This window comes from Propithecus coquereli, unplaced genomic scaffold (assembly GCF_000956105.1).
Source record: "Propithecus coquereli isolate 6110/MARCELLA unplaced genomic scaffold, Pcoq_1.0 Scaffold3, whole genome shotgun sequence".
Classification (NCBI taxonomy): domain Eukaryota; kingdom Metazoa; phylum Chordata; class Mammalia; order Primates; family Indriidae; genus Propithecus; species Propithecus coquereli.
This window is the reverse complement of record NW_012148618.1, coordinates 162,921-186,310: the sequence shown is the minus strand read 5'-3', so window position 1 is coordinate 186,310 and position 23,390 is coordinate 162,921. Positions and strand designations below refer to the sequence as shown.

The window sequence follows — 23,390 nt, the reverse complement described above, 5'->3', positions numbered from 1 at the left end:
AAGAAAACTATGTTTAGATATGGTAAAAGAATCTATTATTTCAGTTATGGAAATTTTGTCAGAAAATTATGAGAAAAAGGCTAAAAAAAGATTTTTGTATTAAAAAAGGAATTTATTTAAGCCACCAAACAGTTCCCAATAGAACTGAAGCATTTCTAACAATATCAAAGTTCAGTTGATTCAAAATTTCAGAAATTGCAAGTACCTTTCTTTAGTTTTTTTTTTTTTGAGACAGAGTCTCACTCTGTTGCCCGGGCTAGAGTGAGTGCCGTGGCATCATCCTAACTCACAGCAACCTCAAACTCCTGGGCTCAAGCGATCCTCCTGCCTCAGGCTCCCGAGTACCTGGGACTACAGGCATGCGCCACCATGCCCGGCTATTTTTTCTATATATTTTTAGTTGTCCAGATAATTTCTTTCTATTTTTTTTTTAGTAGAGACGGGGATCTCACTCTTGCTCAGGCTGGGAACTCCTGAGCTCAAACAATCCGCCCGCCTCAGCCTCCCAGAGTGCTGGGATTACAGGAGTGAGCCACCACGCCTGGCCTTTCTTTAGTTTTAAATGTATCATACAATATAAGAGACATTGCCCAATTAATACTTTTCACTTTTTTTTTTGTCTCAAACGACTTCTAAATTTAAGAAATGTTGTCAATTTGTTGCTCCCCTCAAAATCAAAATGAATGGTTCTCCAGCCATGTTAGGTTAAAAGTTTGAATTGTGGCACACGCCTATAATCCCAGCACTTTGGGAGGTCAAGGTGGGAGGATCCCTTAAGGCCAGGAGTTAGAGATTAGTCTGGGTAACGTAGAGACTCCCTCTCCATAAAAAATTTTTTAAAAATTAGCTCGGCGTGGTGGCGCATGCCTGTAGTCCTAGCTACTTGGAAAGCTGAGGCAGGAGGATCACTGGAGCCCAAGACTTGGAGGTTGCAGTGAGCTGTGATTGTGCCACTGTACTCCAGCCTGGGTGACAGAGGGAGACCCTGTCTCTAAAAAAAAAATCATAAGAAACTGATGTTTCCCTTATTGCTTTTTTCTTCCACATGACACATATTTAAAATATTTGTGTTCAGTTTTCTGAAACAGACTGTATGAAAAATTCATGGATATAATTATTAAAATTTTTCAGCACTTCCCAACTCATCTTATGAGGCCAATATTATCCTGATACCAAACTAGACAAAGGTATCATAAGAAAAGAAAAATAAAGAGCAACATTTCTTATAAATATAGATGTGAAGATCTTCAACAAATATAAGACTATATCCGCAACATATAAAAAGGATTATACTAGGACTTATCCCAGGAATGCAAGGTTGATATGAAAATCAATTAATGTAAAATACTATAGCAACAGAATCAAGAACAAAAGTCACATGATCATCTCAATAGACACAAAAAAGGCATTTGACAAAATCCAGCACTCTTTCAGGATAAAAACATTCAGCAAACTAGGAATAGAAGGGAACTTCTTCAGCCTGATAAAGGGCATTTATTGAAACCGCACAGCTAACATGCTACTTACTGGTCTAAGACTTAATGCTTTCCCCCTAAGATCAGGAATAGGAAGTCAGGATGTTCACTTTTGCCGCTTCTATTCAACATTGTACTGGAGTCAGGGCAATTAGGCAAGACAATGAAATAAAAGGCATCCAGATTGGGAAGGAAGAAGTAAAACCATATTTTCAGATGACATGATCTTACATATACAACATTCTAATGAATCCACTAAAACATGATTAGAACTAATAAACCAGTTCAGCAAAGTTGCATGGTACAAAATACAATATACAAAAATCAAGTGGATTTTGATACACCAGCAATGAACAATCAAAAAATGAAATTAAAATACAATTCCATTTACAATAGGATTTATAGTAGGCTGAATAATGGCCATTTAAAGATACCAGATCCTAATCCTTAGAACCTGTAAATGTTACCTTATTTAAAAAAAGGGAGGGGGTGTCTTTGCAGGTGTGATTGAATTAAGGCATTTAAAGTGGGGGATTATTCTGGATTATCCAGGTGGGCCTTAAATCCAATCACAAGCCTCCTTATAAAAAAGAGGCAGAGAAGATTTGACAATATAGAACAGGAGGCAATGTGACCAAGGAGGCAGAGATTGGAGTGACATGGCCACAAGTCAAGGAACACAGACAGCCACCAGCTTGGAAGAGGCAAGGAACAAATTCTCCCCTAGAAACTCCAGAGGGAGTGTGGCTCTGCTGACACCTTGATTTCAGACCAATGAAACTGATTTTGGACTTCTGGCCTCCAGAACAGTGACAGAATGAATTTCTGTTGTTTTAAGCCACAAAGTTTATTATAATTTGTAAAAGCAGCATAGGAACCTAACACGATATGAAAAATAATTTGAACATTTTAAGAATAAATTTAACAAAAGAAATGCAAAGCTTATACTCTAAAAACTGCAAAATATTGTGGAAAGAAATTAAAGAAGACCTAAACAAATGGAAAGACAGCTCATATTCATGGATTCGAAGTCTCAGTATAAGTAACATGGAAATATTCTCCAAATTGATCTATAGATTCACTGCAATATCTATCCAAATTCCAGCCAGTTTTTTTTGGGCAGAAATTGACAAACTGATCCTAAAATTCATATGGAAATGTAAGGGACCCAGAATAACCAAATAATCTTGAAAAAAAACAAAATTGGAGAACTTACACATCCCAATCTCAAAATTTATTACAAAGTTATAGTAATCAAGATAATGTTGTACTGGCATAAAGGTAGACATATAGATCAATGGAATAGAATTGAAAGTCCATAAATAAACTCATACATTTATGGTCAATTGATTTTTAACAAGGGTACCAAGACAACCCAGTGGGGGAAAGGACAGTCTTTTCAACAATTGTTGCTGGGACAATTGGATATCCAGATGCAAAGGAATGAAGGTGAACCTCTACATCACACCATGCACAAAAGTGAACTCAAAATGCATCAAAGAGCTAAATGTAGGAGCTAAACTCTTAGGAGAAAACATAAACATAAATCTTCATGAACTTATATTATGTAACAGTTTCTTAGATATGACACTCAAAGCACAAGCAAACAAAGAAAAAACAGAGTTTGGACTTCATCAATTAAAAACTTTTGTGCTTCAAATAATACCATCGAGCATGTGAAAAGACAACCCATAGAATGATAAAATATTTTCAAATCATATATCTAATAAGGGGCTTGTATCTAGAGTATGTAAAGAACTCTTACACCAATAATTAAAAGCCAAATAACTCAATTAAAAATACCAAATGATCTGAATAGACATTTCTTCAAAGATATGCAAATGATCCATAAGCATATGAAAAGATGTTCATCATCATTAGCCATTAGGGAAATGCATCAAAACCAAGATAAGACAATACCTTCATATTCACTAGGGTGGCTATAATTAAGAAGACAGATTATAACAAGTATTGGAAAGGATGAGGAAAAATTGGAACCCTTTTATTGCTGGTAGAAACTTAAAATGATGTAGCCCTTTGGAATATACTCTGGCAGTGCCTCAAATGGATAAACATAGAATTACCATACAAGCCAGCAACTCCACTCTTAGGTATACACAAAAGAAATTAAAACATACATCCCCACGAAAACTTGTATACAAATGTTCATAGCAGCATTATTTATAATAGTCAGAAACAACCCAAATGTGCAGCAATTGATGAATGGATAAATAAAATGTGGTATATATCCTTACAATGAAATGTCATTCAGTAGTAAAAAGGAATAAAGTACTAATATATGCTACAGTATGGATAAAACCTTGAAAACATTATGCTAAGCGAAAGCAGCCAGTCACAAAAGACTACATATTACATAATTCCATATGAATAATATATCCAGAATAGGAAAATCTATAGGGACACAAAGTAGATTAGTAGTTGTCTAGAGCTGGGGGTGGGGTGATGGGGAAAAAGGGAAAGTGACTGCTAATGAGTACTGGTTTCTCTGGAGTGGTAAATGCTCTAAAATTGATTACGGTGATATTTGTACAACTCTGTCAATATACTAAAAACCATTAAATTGTATCCTTTGGCATATTGTATGGTATGTATATTAAATCTCAATAAAGCTGTTTAAAAATTTGCTCAGTATATACTTGCAAATATTATGAATTATTGCCAGTTTGTGGAGCTGTTGAAAGAAATAGAAGACAATAAATGTAATGATCTTGTATTCTTTGCCGATCCTTATTGGTTGATTGAGTCAAAAAGAGCTTTACAAAGATTTATTGGACTGTTAACTCCAAGATTTTATAACAAAAGGAATGGTTGTGTTGGGGCTCAGAAAATGATACCCCAAAGTATGACACTTGGGCATATTGAGTACTTTGAACTAAAGGAGATTGGAAGACCTTAGAAGCAGCCTCAGAGGTAAAGTCTCTCTCTGACCTTCTCCTGCCCTCCTGCCTCTTGCCCTTCTTTCTCCCCCAAGGCAGGTCATAGAAACTAGAACCCCTCTCCCCGAAACCAGCCATAAAACCTAGACATATTACTCTAACCTTCCCCAGCCTTTCTGTGTAAGAGCTGGCCATAAAGAAATTTTCTGACCTACCTCATCCGATAGTAGGTCATAAGACCCACTACTTTCATTCCAGAGGGGTCCTGCCCTGTCTCTGGGAGGAAAGATTGTTACACAGAGAGGCCAAGAAAAATCTTAACAGACAGGGCTTGCTGGGTTCCCCCCTCGGTCTATTACTATCAGGTCATACCCTTTTCGTCCAATCACATTTCTAGATGCTGTCCATTTTTCACTCAACCTAAGCATAAAAATGGATAGTTTTTCCTGGGTCCTTGGATCTTCAATTCTGAAGGCTCCTTTATCACATAAAATTTTGATTAAGTAAATTTGTTATGCTTTTCTCTTGTGAATCTCTCTATTGTTATAGGAGTGTTTGCCCTGACCCTTATGATGGGTGAGGAAAGGTATCACACCTTTCTGCCCTTACAGTTGCCAAGTATTTTATCAATCAAAACTAAAACAAGGCCGGGCGTGGTGGCTCATGCCTGTAATCCTCGCACTCTGGGAGGCCGAGGCAGGAGGATCACTTGAGGTCAGGAGTTCGAGACCAGCCTGAGCAAGAGCGAGACCTCGTCTCTACTAAAAATAGAAAAAAATTAGCCAGTCAACTAAAAAAAGAAACAAAAAATTAGGTGGGCATGATGGCTCGCGCCTGTAGTCCCAGCTACTTGGGAGGCTGAGGCGGGAGGATCACTTGAGCCCAGGAGTGTGAGGTTGCTGTGAGCTAGGATGACGCCACGGCACTCACTGTAGCCCGGGCAACAAAGCGAGACTCTGCCTCAAAAAAAATAAAAAATAAAATAAAACTAAAACAAGGCAGTGTAATGTTTTCTCACTAATATAATAATCCACATGAACAAATTAGATTCCAAGTTCCAAGAAAAGGAAAAACTTATTTGTGATCTAACTAGATAGGTATGAGAATTTACGTTGAAATAGAAACTTTTCACAATACAAATCCTCATAAACATTGACTAAGCATGCTGTTACAGCATCCTGAGCTTCCAGAGCTGGGCCTGAAGTAGCAAATAAATGTCAGAGTAGGTACTGGATACCCTCTCTTTTCTTCTTCTTGAGTCCAGCAAGACTTAGAAACCTGGATTCTTCCACCTCAGCTGCCAAGATACCGGGGTTATTTTTTCCTTCGCTCTATAAGACAGCTTCACATTAGGGGATCTGATTTCCAGTCCCAGGTCAGCTCGGCCATTGCAGGTAAAAATTCAAGATCATCATTTGCCCTTTTGATGTTTTATTTCTTAAGGCAGATGATGGGGACAATTAATACCCATCCAGCTTACTTCACCAGCCTGTGAGAAGCCAGAGAGAGGTGACATATTTTAAAGTATTGAGAAATGATGAGGCGGGGCATAGTGAAATATGCACAGCCTCGGTTTGTACCGAGTTCTGTAGCGGACCTGTGTGACCAGGGGCAAGTCATTTAAATATGAACTGTTTCCTCATTTGCAAAACGTATTCCCTTTCTTGTCCCCAAACGGGTAGGAGAGACGAGTGTCGAGTGTCGGGGCCGCATCTGGAGGCTTTCACAGCGCCCTCCGGTGCGCATGAAGAGGTCAGGGGTCCTTGTAATCTGTTTCTAAACCCCGGCTCTGGGCTTCTCTGGCCCAACTCTCTTATTTACAGATGAAAAAGGCTCAGAGACTGAGTAACTTGTCCATGATCACACAAGGAGTACAGTCACAGAATCGATCTAAGGACCACGGCATCTGTGAGGAATCGCGAGCTGCCCTCGCTGGAGGAGCAGCCAGCAATGGCGATTCCGCAACGTGGGTACCTCAGAGCGAAGCCGAGGCCCGTCACCTAGCGGCGGGTTCGGGCACTACAAGGTAAACGTCGTGAAAAAGACACTGGGCACTGCGGCATCCGGGAGCCAATGCGCTCTCAGTTCGCTCCGCTAACTGCTTTTTTCCATTGGCCCTTCTAACTTTCAGTCAATCATTTGCTCATCTTTTATTAGTTAAACTTCAATCATTCTACTCAAGCTACCAACCATATGCTTCTTTCCAAGCGCAACTTTACGCCATTAGAGCTCCTCCCAAATCTGACGAATTTAGCCAGTTCCTTTATTCCATTGGCCAAATCAGACTCCTCCTCTCGTCTATCCTGTTCAGGACGGAAGTGAAAGAGTCCCTACTCCTATTGGCTTAGATTTGCAAGCGGTAGTTGTCTATCAAGTCAACGTTGGCGCTAAGAAAGTTCGGCCCCGGAAGGGGCGGGCCTTGCGAAGATGGCGGCGCAGGTGAGTTTATCGTGGAATCTTCCTCCCTTAGCTGTTATGGACATTGTCTTTCCTCTCAGCGGCTTGAGGCAAACTATTGGCACGAAGGAAGAGCGGTGATGGAAGTTGCTTCAGGGAGGTGGCTTCCCTGACACAGCGGGACAAAAGCAACAGTAGGGAGACAGGCCGGGAGTTACCGCTCCTCCCCAGTAACCACAGAGGCTGGCTTTTAGGGGAGGCTGCATGTGCACCGGAATGAGAAGGCCCCAAGCCTGGTGTGTCTGAAGAAAAGAGGGGAGTTTCCCATCCCAGACGTTACGCCTTTTCAACCCTGAGGAAATAATGACTTTTCTCTACTTTTCCTGCTCATTCTTCAGGATATGCTGGAGTCAGACCTGCCAAATGCTGTGACACTTTTGAAAAACCTACAGGAGCAGGTGAGTAGTGTCAGCCCTTTGGAATAGATTAGTCACGGATTGGTTTTGACTTTGTGTGCCTCACCTTCAAACTTTGATGAATTGGGGGCAGATATATGAATGCTACCAAATACTGTAAGAGTAAAATGACTTAATGAAAATTCTTTCAGGCCAGAATTCAAAGTAATTGATTTCTGCAAGGAATATAGAAAACTATAAAAAGAAATCATCTGAATCATTTTCCTTTACTCTTAGAGCTAGGAAGACCGATGCTGGGAATGGTGACATGATTTGCCCTTTGGGTGCCCAGCTAATATATGTTTATATACAGGTGCACCTCGATTTATTATGGGGTTACATCCTGATAAACTCAATGTAAATTGAAAATATCAGAAGTCGAAAGTGGCTGACTGGGAGCTTTGGCTTGCTGCCACTGCCCAGCATCATGAGAAATAAGGTTTCTACCGAATGTGTTTTGCTTTCAAATTCTCTTAAAGTTGTAAAGTCATAAGTCTAACTTTTCTAAGTCAGGGACCGTCTGTAGTTCTATGCATTGTAAGGTCAGCCAGTACAGATAAAGTTCCAGTCTTCCTATCACCACTGTCTCAGTCCTCATCCCCTCCTCATCCTTTGGTAAAGGTCGTTTCTTCTTTAACAAGAAGTGGAAAGTTTTTTCTGGCTTTTGAAGTGCCATCTCTCCACTACTTTCCCAGAACTGAAAAGAGAGTACTATACTTCAATGTTTCATATAACTTTTAGGTGGCGTTGTTCAGCTTTTACCCTTCACAGTTCACAGACATGACTTGCTGTAGTCTAAACAGCTGTTTTATTTGGGCTAATTTCAGGTGATGGCTGTAACTGCACAAGTGCAAACACTGACAAAAAAAGTCCAAGCCGGAGCCTATCCTACGGAGAGGGTAAGATGTACTTAAAGTGTAAGCATCCCCTAACTTCACATTCTCACTAGTTCTTCCATTGTAGATTTACTGTATCTTATATGTTGTAAGTACTAGAGCTTCAAAGACGAATGAGATCCAGTTTCTGTGCTGGAGTTTAGCGGGGGAAGACAGATCGAAGCAATAGATGTAATTAGTAGTGATCACTTACAGAGTCATGAGGAACGATGTGCTAGCTGAGGAGAGAGTTGAATTAACTGCCAGAGGAGCAGAGGTAGTCAGGCAGAGCTTCTCAGAGGAGGTAATAGAATTTTGAGGAATAAATAGGAGTCAGAAGGCCAGAAAGAAACAGTATGTGCAAAAGCACAAAGACCTAAAAGCATGGTGACATTGTGGGAAAGGAGATAAGTCATTTTTGTGGTTGGATATACACTTTGTGTTATGTGTAGGAATTAAGACTGGAAAAGTAGTCACTCTGTGAGGAGCATTGTAGGCCAACTGAGGAGTTACTTTCGTATTTCATCTAATCTAAGACGCTACTAATTGTGGCATACCATTTAATTTATATACTAAGAAAACATGTTGCCTCTTCATCTAAGACATAATGCTAAGATACCATTGATTGAAAGATGCATCTTGATTTAAGAGATGTTAAAATATGAGAACAGCATGCATCTTAAAATTGAAGTTTTCAAATTAGGGTCTGGAAGAACCTTCTCAGGGATCATTGGTGTGGAGCAATATAAAAGGGAGACTCTAGACCTCTTATTCCTGCTTGAACTGAAAAACTTTGGTATTATCTGTTTTATATATTGAGCTTTTGTCATAAGATATCACTTAAGCAAAATATTCCATAAGTAAGCAAAAGTATGGAAATTATTATAATAAGAATTACTGAAAGATTTTTAAGCATGGGAGTTACAGCAGATTTGTGCTTTTAGAAAGATAAGTAACAGCATTTTTAATATATTCTCTTTTTGCCTTTTCTTTGTCATCATTCACTTTTGTTTTTATTGTCTATTTTTATTTTTTCTTATTTTTAAATCTTTTTTTTTTCCTGTCGTACCCTTGTAACCCAATTTGAACTTGACAATGCCCAAGTATGTCAGAAGAACCTACTCTTCAAATTCTTACCTGTCTTTGTCCTACGTACCATGATGTGATCCATTGGCCTTTTTGAGACAGGTGGACTGCCAGCATGTTTTTTAGATCGCTATATATTTGTTTATTTATTGGACAGATATTTATTGACTTCTCTTTTATGACCAAAGATTTTTACTAGGTGCTTTACTGGTTACAAAGTGCTTCCACATTATCTTATTTGAGCCTCATAATTATTCTTTGTGGAAAGAAGGGAGTATTATACATATTTTACAGATAAGGAGAATGAGGTCACAAGGTTGAGTGACTTGCCCAATATTTGACTACCAAATGCCTAATTCAGAACTTAATTTGTCTGGCTTTAAACCTTTTACTTTCCTTCTATACCACACTAGTGTTGCTCTCAAGAACTTAGCATGTTGGTTTAAAGATACCCAGGGCTTAGGTGTTAAAGTCAGACTGAGTTTGAATTCCAGCTATATTCCTGTTACTGTGTAATCTTGGCCAAAGTATTTTACCTCTCTGAAATAGATTTTCCCAAGGCTGTGGACTTGGTCAGTTTGATTTTATGCAGTCACAATACGCATTTGTTTTATTTAACAACTATAACTTAAGTCAGTGGGTACATGTGTTACTTTCTTTTGTTTAAAAAAATAAATGTATAGCATTTGCTTGATTTTCTGCCCATAAATGTGATACATTTTCTAATCTTAGTTTGGAAGATACATAAAAGCACAGACAAGAAAATGAAACATCAGTACAATCACCACTCTGAGATAACCACTGGGATACGTTTTTCTTTTTGAGATCTTTTTAAATTATAAGAGTAATATTCACTTGTTGGAAAAATACCTTTCACAATACAAGTACTCCATTTCTTCTTTTTCCTCATCTCACTTCCTAGGGGTAACAGTTAATTGTGTGTTATCTTCCAGACATTTTTTTTCTTTCTTTTTTTGTATGGGTTTGCCTTTCCTGCTTCCAGACGTTTTTCTATGCATATAAAAATGTGTGCATCATACTCCCATGCCCCCCACAATTGGAACCATATTATATACACCTTCTACAACTTGTATTGACATGGATTTCATTTCATATCAGTACATATAAATCATTCATTTTACCTGTATCATGTAAGTCCATTGTATGGGGATAAAAATCAGTAATTATTTTGATTAAATTAATTTAAAATTTGGTGATGTGTGGAGATATTTTTAATTGTTACAGCTTGGGACTGGGCATTAGTGGGTAGAGGCCAAGGATGGTGCTGAAAACCTTCAATACCCAGGACAGCCCTCCACAACAAAGAATTTTCTGGCCTCTAATGTCAATAGCTCAGAGATTGAGAAACCCTGCTATAAGTCTTTTTTGGAGATATATTTTATGGGTTTTTCTTGTTCTTATTGTCCTTCCATTAATTCTCTGAGTTTGCTTCTTGTGTTAGCATAATTTTCTCCTTTGGCCATCTTAGATATAGCTACTTCTTGAGACTACTCCAGATACCTTATATGAACTGATTGGGGGAAACTAGAAAAAACATCCTATTTGTCCAAGACTTCTTCCAGATTCTTTGGCTAAAACCAAATCTGCATCTCTTACTGTTTTGTTCACCTCAGGGTCTCAGCTTCTTGGAAGTGAAAGATCAGCTGCTGCTCATGTACCTTATGGATTTGAGCCACCTTATCCTGGACAAAGCCTCTGGAGGGTCTCTTAAGGGACATGCTGCAGTTTTGAGACTGGTGGAGATTCGCACGGTATGAAACATTTGGCATGTTGGAGTTTTAGGTTTCTAAATTTTTTTTCTTTTGAGATGAGGGTCTCACTATGTTACCAGACTGGTCTCGGACTCCTGGGCTCAAGTGATCCACCTACCTTAGCTTCCCAAGTAGCTGGGACTGCAAGTGTGTGCCACCATGCCCAGCAGGTTTCTAAATCTTCAACTCCAAGGCTGTCACATGGTAGCTCTCATTTAAGTGGGTATTCTCTTGTTAAAGTAAGGAAACCAAATAAAAAAAGTATTTTTCTCTTCATTTGCTCTACTTTATGCCTTATCTGGTGCCTTAATATAGGGACTCTGGTGTATGTTTGATTTGGGGAAGGGGATGTAATCACATTTAACTACCACATTGTAGGTTTTGGAAAAGCTTCGTCCATTGGACCAAAAACTGAAGTATCAAATTGACAAATTGGTCAAGACTGCAGTGACAGGCAGCCTTAGTGAGAATGATCCACTTCGTTTTAAGCCTCATCCCAGCAACATGATGAGCAAGGTAAGGGTTGCATTAGCCTCCTGATTTTTCCTGATGGGTCTAGAATGGGCCTTGTGGTGATCCTCAATCTTCTAGGATTCTCTTATGACATGATTTTCCAATTTGTGCCTTAGAAGGCTGAGTATGAGATTCCCTTTTCTCTCTTTTATTTATATTCCCACCTCCTCAGGGTACTCCAGCTTTTGGGTTTCTTCTCCCATGTCTGTCTAATGCTTCCTAAGTTTGTGGAGATTATGTTCCTTTTGTAGTTGAGCTCTGAGGATGAGGAAAAAGACGAAGCAGAGGATGGCCAGTCTGAGGCTTCAGGGAAGAAATCTGTAAAAGGAGTATCTAAGAAATATGTTCCACCACGCTTGGTTCCAGTACATTATGGTATGAGTTGTGGCTGCTGCCTCATCAACATGAATTATTTCTCTTTGCATTTTCTCTCTTCTGGGATAACACCTGCTGATTTTTATCGTATAGACGAAACAGAAGCTGAGCGGGAGAAGAAGCGTCTAGAACGAGCCAAAAGACGGGCATTGAGCAGCTCTGTCATTCGTGAACTTAAGGAGCAGTACTCAGATGCACCGGAGGAAATCCGTGATGCTCGGCATCCTCATGTTACTCGCCAGAGTCAGGAGGACCAACACAGGTCTGAGCCCTTGCAATTAGAAATTATTTCTATGCTGTGGAGCGTGGTCCTCATACTTTAGGTGAATGTGATTAAACTTGCTACCAAGAGAACCAACGTTATGTAGAAAGTGGAGTAAAAAAATGTGAGATGATAGTTCTATGAGTTAGGAGCTTGAAGTACAGAATAGGAACTGATAAAAATGTTTTGTTTTTCCCAACTGTTTAGGCTGAAGCAAAAGCTGTACGAAGAGGAATGTATACAGATTCACATAGTGTGACTTTAAAATTCTATATTTCACTGTCACAGTTCCCACTTTTGTGTAGAGAGCAATAAAGGCAGGTTTTTTTATGATAGCACCGAGAGAGCTAGATAAGTTCAGGGAAGGAAAGTAGAAAAGGAATTGTAACTCGAATATGTTCATCAACTTTGCTCGGATGCAGTCTATAGTTGATGGATTTGCACGAAAGGGCCCATTTAGGTAATCTTGTTTATAGAGCTTAAATATGAATTTTTTTGGTAAAATGTTTTAAATATTAATAGTACTGTGGATGTGCTATGGGTTTATCTCTGGGATGAGGGAAGTTCCAGCATAGAGATCATTTCATTGAGGAAGCTTATTGAGCATTCAGTAAATTGGTACTAAATACAATGTTCATCTGCTATGAAACTTCTTGGGAATTCTCTGAACAAGGGATGAGTAAATACCTGAGCCCAAGTTCTGGGCTGGAGCTTTCCATCTCTGTGGTCTGAGCTTGCTGTGAACAGTGTCTGTTTTCTCCGGCAGGATTAACTACGAGGAGAGCATGATGGTGCGTTTGAGTGTCAGTAAACGAGAGAAAGGACGACGGAAACGAGCAAATGCCATGAGCTCACAACTTCATTCCCTCACGCACTTCAGTGACATCAGTGCTTTGACAGGAGGGACTGCTCATCTTGATGAGGTGAGATTGAGATACAGTAGTAGGAGGTGACCTTTATGCTTGCAGCCAAGTGTATGTGGGGCTTATTACTGTGAGGAACAGGGGAAGGGATGCTGACATTTGGGAAGCACACTGCCTTTCCTTCACTTCTCCATCTGTCTGCAGGATCACAATCCTGTTAAGAAGCGGAAGAAGATACCTAAGAAAGGTGGGAAGAAAAAAGGTGAGCGAACTGCTAGGACTTAGGTGATCAAGTGCAAGGTGAGGAATATGAATTGGGACTCAGGATTTGCTTCTGTACTGGGCAAGAATCTCCGTAGGTGGGCTTTTATTTTTCTCCTTGCCTAAGCTGGAAATCAGCATCATTGACACAAGGGATCGTTGGAATCCATCTCTATGGTCCCACAGCTCCTGTTAAGGCTTCCTTAAATAGAACTATGAAAGTGTCACTTGAAGGGCCCATTATCCCGTTTCAATTTCATTCTTCTAGTCTTACGTGCTGGGAAGGTAGAGAGTACTGCTTGGGACACCCACTTCTGTTGAGCCCTTCTCTCTAGATGTCCTTTTTTCCTGTCCCTTCAGCTTTTCCTACTGTCCTTTGGCTCATTCTTGGTTTCCCTTCCTTTCAGGTTTTCGGAGGCGGCGGTGATTCTGGGTGTACATATTTATATATATTTTTTGTCATCCTGGGATACTTCTAATTTCATCATATGTAGGTTTTTCCTTGGAATTCATTAATTGTTTGCTTCGGACATATGGAAAGATCCTTACTAATAAAACTGATTTTACTTAACGAATTAAAGCCCCCTTTGCACATGTATTGTATAACTGGAATCGCCGGTGTGGGGTGTTTTTGGTGAGTGAGTGAAAAGGAAAAGATGAGATGTTTTTGGAAGTGTGAAAAGTTTGGCTTTATATAGTTTTCTTTGATAATATATTTTAGAAACTAGAAATTGGTTATTTTATAAAAAATATTCTCAACATTTTTTAGAATAGTATAATCAACTCTTCCAACCTACATTGCCCCAACTTCCGGTATGATTTGTTAACAATGCAATATAGGTATCTCAACTACATGGATTTTAGGTTTTATTAATATATCTGGCCTGGCCACCAGGTGGCATTAATGGTTCAGGAAACCTTGGAGCTTGGCTATAATCAAAAGCAAGATAGAACCTTTCCACATCAGCAAGAGTTATTTTGTCTCCACTTGTCTGAATGTTTTTCTTTTCTTTCTAAAATAGCATGAACATAGGACTGATCTTTGGTCAATTACTGATTGAGTTTGTAGAGAATAGTAGAGTGAATGAGAAGGCTAGAGTGAAGAGTCAGTATAGTCTTGTGTTTTTCAGCATCTTTGACCCTCCTTTAACTAAGGTCACGGTTTACCAGAGACAGTAAGGGCCAGCCCTTTATGAAGAGTTTTCAAAAGAATATCAATAAGCAGGTGGACAGAAAATTCATAGCTTGACAGCCAAAACAATGAAAATCCCACAGAAATATCAGCCAAACCCAAGTCAGGAGACTGGTGGGAGTTACATATTTGAGATCTTACAATTCTGTCCAGAGAATAACCTCTGTTGGTGAGAGATCCCACAGGCTTTGGATAATACAGCAAGTGAAACGAGGGATAAAAAGAGAGAGACATTAAGTGTAGAGTTAATCTGTTGGAGTTTTTCTTGTTGTTTTTTTTAAGAGATAGGGTCTTGCTATGTTTCCCGGGCTGAAGTGCAGTGGCTATTCACAGATGCGATCATAGCTCGCTGCAGCTTCAAACTCCTGGGCTCGATGATCCTCCTGCCTCAGCCTCCCAGGTTCCTGGGACTATAGGCTCATGCGACCGTGCCCACCTAGCCCATTGGAGTTTTTTAAAAGGCTTTGACTCTCACGAACATCTGATTTTAGTGTCTAGCATTCCTGGTTTGGGTCATTATGTCACTAAAACCTTGTTGATTCTGAATCTATGAATTTGGATTTATTTTAGTCTGCCTGATTGGGGCAGGAGTCTCTTTTCAGTCAGCTGCAGCCTGGTAGAAAGTAGTTGGGAGACTGGACCTCTGGATGCCTTCTGCTAACTCTGATTTTGGGCAGATCACTTGCTATCTCTGGCCTTTACTTTTCCTCAGCTTGAGAATGAATATATTAAACTGAATCTCTGAGATTCTCTCCCAAGTCAAAGAGCCTAGCGCTTTTGTGAGTGACATCAAGATGGGCTTACTTCTGGTACCTCTAACTTTTAGTCCCTGGTAGATCTGAGGGAGCCTAACATGCCCTGGACCCTCATACTTATGTTTCCTCAAGTAAATCTACAAAACGCCACAAGAAATTTAGAAATTTTTTTTCCTCTCTGGCCGAACTAACTTCGAGTGGTTCAGCTCAAAAATGCTTTAGTTGGGACCACCACATTTGCTTGTTAGTTAGGACTACTGCATTTGTTTGTAATTTATTAAGACTTTTGGATTATGGGAACTACCAGGGGAAAGGAAGTGCTACTCCTTTACAAAATTTATGACATTTCCATTTTCCTAGTGAGGAAGCTGAGGGTAAGCAATTTGTCTAAGGTCAAAACAGCTAATAAGTTGGAGAACCAGTGCTTGGGGAATGCTGATGGTGGAGGACTTCAAGTGTTCTGGGATTTGTGAAAATCATCAGGGGTGTTTTTTTTCTTTTTAGAAAATATTTGTAGGTAGTTTATGACCACTAGTTCCCCCATCCCTACTGCCCCGTTTCTGTTAAAGGCCTTGCTTTCAAAGAAACTACAATTCCTCTGTTTTGACCTCTTGGTGGTATAGCAGTCAACAGAGCAGGCAAATCCCTGCCTTTGTGGATCTTACATTAATTCAATTAAGTCTTTAATCCCATGGCATCTTGTTTTCCCTGGCTTTTAGGCACTATTTGAAAGAGATTTCTAACAAAAAGTTGAATTATTTCGGAGAATATTTGTACTAGAGTCATCAAACACTCTTTAGAGTGTATTGTTTGACAGAATTTTACATGGATTCTCAATATTTATTTATTTATTTTTTGAGACAGAGTCTCACTATGTTGCCCGGGCTAGAGTGCCGTGGCGTCAGTCTAGCTCACAGCAACCTCAAACTCCTGGGCTCAAGCAATCCTTCTGCCTCAGCCTCCCAAGTAGCTGGGACTACAGGCATGCGCCACCATGCCCGGCTAATTTTTTCTATATATTTTTAGTTGTCTAGCTAATTTTCTTTCTATTTTTAGCAGAGATGGGGTCTTGCTCTTGCTCAGGCTGGCCTCGAACTCCTGAGCTCGAATGATCCTCCCACCTTGGCCTCCCAGAGTGCTGGGATTACAGGTGTGAGCCACCGTACCTGGCCGGATTCTCAATATTTAAAACAGGCATAAGTGGGGTTACTTTGATTGAAGTGGGAATTGAGGAGTCCTGAAGTTCCATGTTCTTATGATCCCTTTTCTCAAGATTCCTGAGGTGCTCCAAGGAACCTTTGGAATTCCTCAGAACATAGTTCAAGAACCACTATTAGGGTAGTAGAGCAAAGGAACTAAGAATTTTAGGATTTTGGCCGGGCGTGGTTCACAACAGTTCACAACAGTCTTCATAGATACCTTACTAGAAAAGATACGTTTTGTTTATGAGGATGAGATGACCTGATTACAGTGTATCTGTTTTCAGCACCATGGAGAGTTCAAGCTCTCCTCATTCCTTGCCTTGGGTTGGTGGACGGTACATAGCTAAACCAACTCAGCTGCGTGGTATAGACCTGTCCATTTTCAGAGTTCAATTTATCTGTCCAGTATTCAGTTCTGATTGGTACAGATTGGGTGAGAGTCAACCACACTCCTGAATGTCCCCTGTCCTCTCTGGAATCTATTAGGTCTGTAAACCCCAGATTCATGGCAACAATTTGGCCAACTCGAATGGAGGCATATGGGTAGAATCTTGCATTCTGCTCCACTGGTGACATCATTCATATTACGATGCGCAAAATTTTTACCAATCCTTGAGGAAAACTCTTTCCCCTACTGTCCTTTGCTTAGAGACCCTTGAGGAGACTTAAAATTGCTTTTTTATTCCTTGGGCCTCTTTTTCTGCCTCTGTGTGGGGAAAGGCATCATTACTCTGGCTCTCTGCCCAGTCTTGCTTTTGTATGTCTTTGATCTTATTGTTCAGAGGGTCTCAGAGAAGCCCCAAGAGCCATGCCTTTGCATGTTTAAGCTATTGATGCTTTTGAAATAACAGAGTGTCGCCGTGTAAGAAGTGTATTAAAGGTCTATCTTGAACAAATTTGGGTCAATAGGTGGCAGTAGTCACCGAGTCCTGAGGCCCTGACACCCCCTAAACACAAGCACATTTGATGGCCATTATATTTAAGGAGGGACATGAGAAAGGAGGTCACATTGAGATAAAAATGGGGAGAAAAGCAATCCCTTTTGGTAGAATCCAGGAAATGCTTTTAATGTGCTGTATTCCTTCTGTGGAAGTGTTGTATGGGGGAAGATTGCTGTTAGTGAAAGGAACTGGCAAAAAAGAGTGGGCCTTCAGGATTTGGGGAGCAGATCTAAGATGTGGGTACTAGGACTTCTTCAAGCTACATCGAGGCAGTGTTAAATGAGGACCAGAGCTGAAAGGATACAGTAGGATTAGAGGGAGTGGGGGGAGTGTGGGGCAGAGCTCTGTGAAGGAACTATGGAAAGGATGGGCTGTGAAGGGGAGGACTGCGGTTAGAGGGGGAGGGGTAGGCTGCTGCAATACTGAGCCTATCTAATGGGGGAGGGGAGGGAGATATATTGGTCTGTGCTGCAGCTGCATTGGCTCCCCTCCCCCACACTTCCCAAGGAGCCAGAGCAGTGCTGGCAAATCTGTCTTCATGTATTTATTATTATTAAAAATGTGACGGATCCTTTCTCCCTGGAAGCACAACAAATACTACTGATCACATTTCCCTCTCCCCTCCCTCTGCAGAGCTTTTGCATTCTCTCTTTCATGCTCTCTACCCTGTCCTCTCCCACTTGGTCTGTTTGGCTGGTGGGGGGGACCCTTCCTTTCCTTTCCTTCTCAGAGCTTGGTGGCTCCCTGGGGGTTTCTAATGGTGGTTGGGAGTTTTTGAGGCCATGCTGGGAGGAAGCAGCTGAGTGCGGGGCATTCATTGCCCCAGGGAGGGAGCTGTACTCTCCCACATCCAGTGGGGAAAGAAAATCACTTAGAAATGAAGATAAAAATCCTTTCTCCAACTAATGAAAGAAGAAGCAGGCACTCACGTTCCTTTGAGTACCTGGCTTTCCTCCTTTTTCGTACCCTTCTCCTTCCTACTGCCTGAATTCTGAAGGGGAGGGCCCCTTGCATTGGAAAAAGCCAGGAGTTCTCTGTCTTCCCTCCCTTACCTTGTTATGTCCTTGCCTTCCCAGGGGAGCCATATACAATTTATTCTTTTAGCCTGGGTGTTGTGTAACTGAGAGGTTTGAAGGGTAGAGGCCATGCTTCTCCCTCCCCACCTGTACCCCAGACTGCCATGCCCAGTCAGGGGTCTCTTTTGTTGCTGTCTGCAACCCTTCACCATACCCATAGGTGGTGCTGCTGTTGCTCTGCAGGCAAGGCCCTCCTCCCCAACACCATCCCTTCCCACCCATCACCCTCCCTCTTTCCCTAGCCCTCTGCTGCCTGATTGTTATTCCACCAACGTCTCCTCCACTGTTCCCTTCCTCAAATTAATTTTGTGGCGCTCTTTTTTCCGCAGTGCTATCTTCTTCCCCTCCCCCACTCCAGCTCTCTTGCTTTCTCTCTCTGTCTCTCTCTTTTTCTCTGTCTCTGTCTGCAGAATCTCCATCTCACTTCCCTATCTGAAATCTACACTCTTCCTTATCCCTTTCTTTTTCTTTATCTCTTCTACCCTTGGCATCTTACAGATGACTCTCTCAATGAAAAAGGGCTGTAGATTAGAGTGGTTTAGAAGAGAATGGGGTGAGGAGAACTGAAGGATCAGTAGTGAAGACTAGGTAGAGTGGCGAGGCTCTGCAAGGGAAACAGATGGAGATGAGAGAGAGAGGATACTGTTTGCTGTCCACATCTATTCAGTTCCTGGATTTGGATAGTGAGAGTTCAGCCGCCAAGGGATCCTGTGTTATCTGAGTCTACAGAATTTGCTTCCACATACTGGGAAAATGGGAGTTAGGGAGTAGCAAGAATTCAGATAATAAGGGCTTCATCTAAAAACTTTTGGGTTAGATTGCTAAGGATACTTGTACTTTTGTTACCCTGTAATTTTTGAAAACTGAAGGAAAACCATGCTCTAAAACCTGTTCTGTGGTCCTTTTGGAGATATCCTGTTATTGATTTTTTTTGTGTCCTCAGAAGGTCCTTGCCAGGGCAGCTATGACACTTACGTGACAGGCACCCTGGCTTTCTGGTCATTGCTGAGCACAATTCTGGCTACAGGACCTCAGCTCGATTTTGTAGTTGGCTTCCTCTTTCTGTCATTCCATGTCTCCCTTTAAGTCAGCTGAATTTACATGGTTGCTCCACTCAGCCCAGTTCCCTTGATTGTTTAGCCTTTCCAGAATGTAGCCCAAGCTCATCAGAAGATTACCCCAGCTCCTGCCTCACCTTGCTTCTTTATTTGGAAACCTTTCATTGTGTGACCAGTACCATAGAACCCTCAGCTAATTTAGCAGTATTAGTGATTGTAAAATTATCCAATTTCTAGCATGGCTAATTTTCCTCTTATTAGATTATTCTTTATAAATTAATAGCATCCTGGTAACTCCCTGGATAGTGCTGTGTCTTTCTTTGCCTTGTGTGTGTCCTAGGGATGGTCTACAGTATGGACAGTATGGCCTCTTTTCTTGATTCTCTGGTGGGAGGAGATCTTTCTTACTTCAATGGCAGTCCCAGAATGGCTGGCTTCCATTTCCCCAGCATCTGTGAGTCAAGGCTGACTCCTGAACTACAGAGAGGCAGTTTGCCAGAGCCACAGGGAAAAGTGGGGACTAGAACACCACACCCCTCACCTTATTATCTCAGCTGTGGAGGTGCCTGTGGAGACCTGTCTCTTGCCTGCCTCTCTTGTCTTCCTAAGGTGTGTATGTATATTGGTGGAGGCAGAGGCCAGTGGCCTATTTGTTTCCTCAACTGATTTTCTTATTGCCTTTCTTAGAAATCTCTCTTATTCTAGTCAAAGGACTCTAGTTAGAATTGTGGTCTCATGTAACATAGACAATGATCTCTGCTTAGATCCTTCTTTTAAAAGCAAGGCTAATAAATATTTGTTGCAGTGAACGGTAGAGACTTTTCAGCTTTCGTATCCTTTTGAATAGTAATAAATTAAGTTTTAACTATTTCTTCTCTAGATACTTACAGTGCTGTAGCTAAAATTATTTGAGTTTTGTTTTCTTCCACTTACAGGCTCTATGGGGGAAGTGATTTAAGACTGTACAAATAAATCATTAGAACCTATATTCTCTGACATCTAGTTTGACTTTTCCTTTACTACCCCTTGGAAACCAATGCCCCCATTTCATCCCCAGAGTTACTGACAGCCTTTGAAGGCAGCAACATGGCCAGTTTCAGTTGGCCTGCTGAGGGAGAGCACCAGCAGTGGGAGAGCCAGGGTGTGGGCCAAGCTGGCTGGGTGAGGGACCTGGTTCACCAGGAGGGGGCTAGCTTTCCCATAGGCCCTACACAGGCCAGCCTACCAGAGGGGCTTCGAGAGTGCCAACATAGGGAATGAATTCCCATTCCAGATTTAATTTGACCTTACCGCTGACTAGCATATTCCTTCTCCTAAGCCTTCTTCCCCTTCAGAAATACGTTGGGGCTGGATGGCACTTGGTGGTGGATGCTGGAACTCTGGAATCTCCATTCTCCTTGCTGCTCATTTGTAGCAAACTCTTCAGTTCCAGGATCATTTAAACAAAAAAACGCTGTGTGGACCACCTCCTCCTTCCCACTAACACTGGTAACCCTAAGTCTTAAAGCATTTGTCTCCAGTGTAAAACCGTTAATGTGGCTATATTAATTAATGTTCTTATAATTTTTATCGTTAATTAAAAGAGAAAATAGGCTTAGAAAGCATTCATATGTTTTCACTTTGAGCCTATAGCAACTTACCCTGAGAACAGCTTTGTTTCACCTACCACCAGCCTTGGGTTTAGCCCCACGGGTGGGCTCTGGAGAATAAAAAGTCCCTAAGTTTCTGCTTCCTTTCTCCCAATTTTGATTTACTCACTGCTGGCTCTTACAGGAAGCCCTAGGTGGTAAAAAGATCAAATCTGAATTCCTAGCCAGAAAAACCCTGTCTCTTAGCTACAATGACCCTTCTCTGTCACTGCATTCAGTTCTATGGCAGTTAACACCAGAAAACCTTCATCCGGCTTCCCGCCCTCCTTCTCACTTTCCTTCAGTCGGGTCTTATATAATTCGTTGCTGATGGCAGACTTCCTTCTTGCCCTTTTAGGTAGTCCTTCTTAAGGCTGTAAGCCCTAAAGCTTCCTAGATGCCTGCTACCAAAGGGGTGCTTTCTGAGACTAAGCCTTTTCTCTCTTTCTCATCCCTCACATTCTCAAATCAATGCCCTAAAGGGTGTATTTCCCCTCAGAGTATCAGATGATGTCCCTAGAAAGCCAGCTGGGTGCTGCTAAAAATCCCATTCCTCACCCATCTCCCTGCTGGAGCTCCTGGAATCGGATTTTGCAGCCTCCTGTCATTCTAGCCTCCTTTTCTGTTCATCTGGAAGCTTTTCTCCATTGCCTTTGATAAATTCCTGGTTTGGCAGAAATATCCAGTATTTAGGAAGATCCTGCAGGATGGGTTCCCTGTCTCCGGCAGCTTGATTGACCCTCAGAAGGATCTGCTCCTGCCCTCTGCCTGCAGTGCTGCCATTCCCTGTGCCTGGCCTGGGCTGGGTGGGATCAGCATGTGGAAGTCCTCTGCACAGACATTCCATCCTTCTTCGTCCCTCTTTTTCCATCTTGGCAAACAAAGCATGGCTCTGCCCCTGACTTCCTCCTCTTCCTTCCATTATTTATTTCTTCTTTGCCTTTCCCTACTTCTCCCTTCCCTTCATGTACACCCTTCATTCCTCTTCATTTAAATCTCCTTCTTGTCCATTTGCTTCCTGTTGCCCATCTGTGCCCACTCACTCCTCCCCCCACCCCATCCCGTCCTTCATTTTCAATAGCTGTCTTCCTCATTGCCTGCTCTTGCTGAGGAAGCAGCATGGTGTAGGAAGAATGGCAGCACAGGAGGTCCCTGGTTGCCAAAGTAAGCTATCCCTTTTTCTCCAGAAGATCAGTGGCTATATTTTCCCATCTTGTCCTCAGTAGTCCTTAGGAGCCAGGGAACCCCAAGACGTTGGGATGAATAAGCTCTCCTCTTGGCTTCTTCCAGTGTTGAAGAGGAGAGGAGTTATTCGGTGTAAGTGCCTCATTCTTTGGCTCCTGAGTGCGGGTCTGTCTGTGTCTCTCCCTCCCTTTCTCTTGTTTTCTCCCTCTGTCTCTCCCCAGCACAAAGCAGCGGCAGGACTGAATGAGTTTGTCTAGAGACTGCCAGCCTATGCCCATCACTTTTGCCCCTCCCCCCTCGCTGTGCATGCGGTTGGGGGGTTTGGAGGGCGGTGGCATCGTGCCAGCCAACCCAGAACCATCTGCAGTGCCTTCTGCACTGAAGCGGGCTCTGTCTGTCCCGCCCTCCTCCTCTCCCACTCTTCCTCTCTCATTTTTAATTAGCTGCTGAATTAATTAAATCCCACATGCTAATTAACATTCCTACAGGGAAGACTGCCAGGTCAGAAAAATGGGGGGTGATAAAGCAAGGCTTCTGTCCATTAAGGAGAGGAGATTTAGGAAAGGGAAAGTAGGGGGAAGGGGAATAAAGGAGGAAAGAACAATCTAAGAGTGGAAAGAAACCTGAGAGAGGTATGAAAAGACAGAGAAGGGAAAACATGGAACCTATTAAAAAGGAAAATAATTTGAATTATTAGCACCGGAGAAATGAAAGTGTCTTGAAGCCTCTAAAGGTTAGGAGGTAGGGCTGTGAATCTCAAACATTAGCATGCGTGAATAACCTGAAAAATAATGACACTGAGGATGCTAATTTGCTGCCTTAAATGTGTTCTAAAGAAATAAATTTCAATTTTAATAGGAGTACTTTAGGTTAGAAATGAAGGAGAACTTCCTTGTTGCAAGGCAGTGGGATGCTCTACTGAAGGATTTCTTTAGGAGGTAAAGTCCTATCTGTTCGGAATCATTAAAGTTTTCCCAAGGCCAGGGGAGGTATCTTGAAGGTTTTTTTCTAGATAAATAAATGCTAATCCTGTAGTGTGTACTATGTCCTAGAGAACCAAGAAAAATCCAGGATGGGAAAATTCAAGATTCAATCTATGTTCTCTTTCCTCATTTGAGTTTG

General features: G+C 41.5%; 1 protein-coding gene across 2 annotated transcripts; it reads left to right on the top strand.

The window, feature by feature from the left end:
* The first annotated feature begins 6,760 nt into the window (after nt 1-6,760).
* Nucleotides 6,761-13,825, top strand: NGDN (neuroguidin, EIF4E binding protein). 2 transcript variants are annotated; one of them, XM_012649407.1, is made up of 10 exons: nt 6,761-6,811; nt 7,168-7,227; nt 8,052-8,123; nt 10,820-10,957; nt 11,336-11,473; nt 11,722-11,845; nt 11,939-12,107; nt 12,874-13,030; nt 13,175-13,232; nt 13,639-13,825. In XM_012649407.1, the coding sequence occupies exons 1-10, from the start codon at nt 6,800-6,802 to the stop codon at nt 13,656-13,658; spliced, it is 948 nt and encodes a 315-aa protein (XP_012504861.1). In that variant the 5' UTR covers nt 6,761-6,799; the 3' UTR covers nt 13,659-13,825. The 2 variants fall into 2 exon arrangements, with proteins under 2 accessions (XP_012504861.1, XP_012504860.1); XM_012649406.1 differs by lacking the exon at nt 13,639-13,825 and having other exon boundaries at nt 13,175-13,578.
* The last annotated feature ends 9,565 nt before the right edge of the window (nt 13,826-23,390 follow it).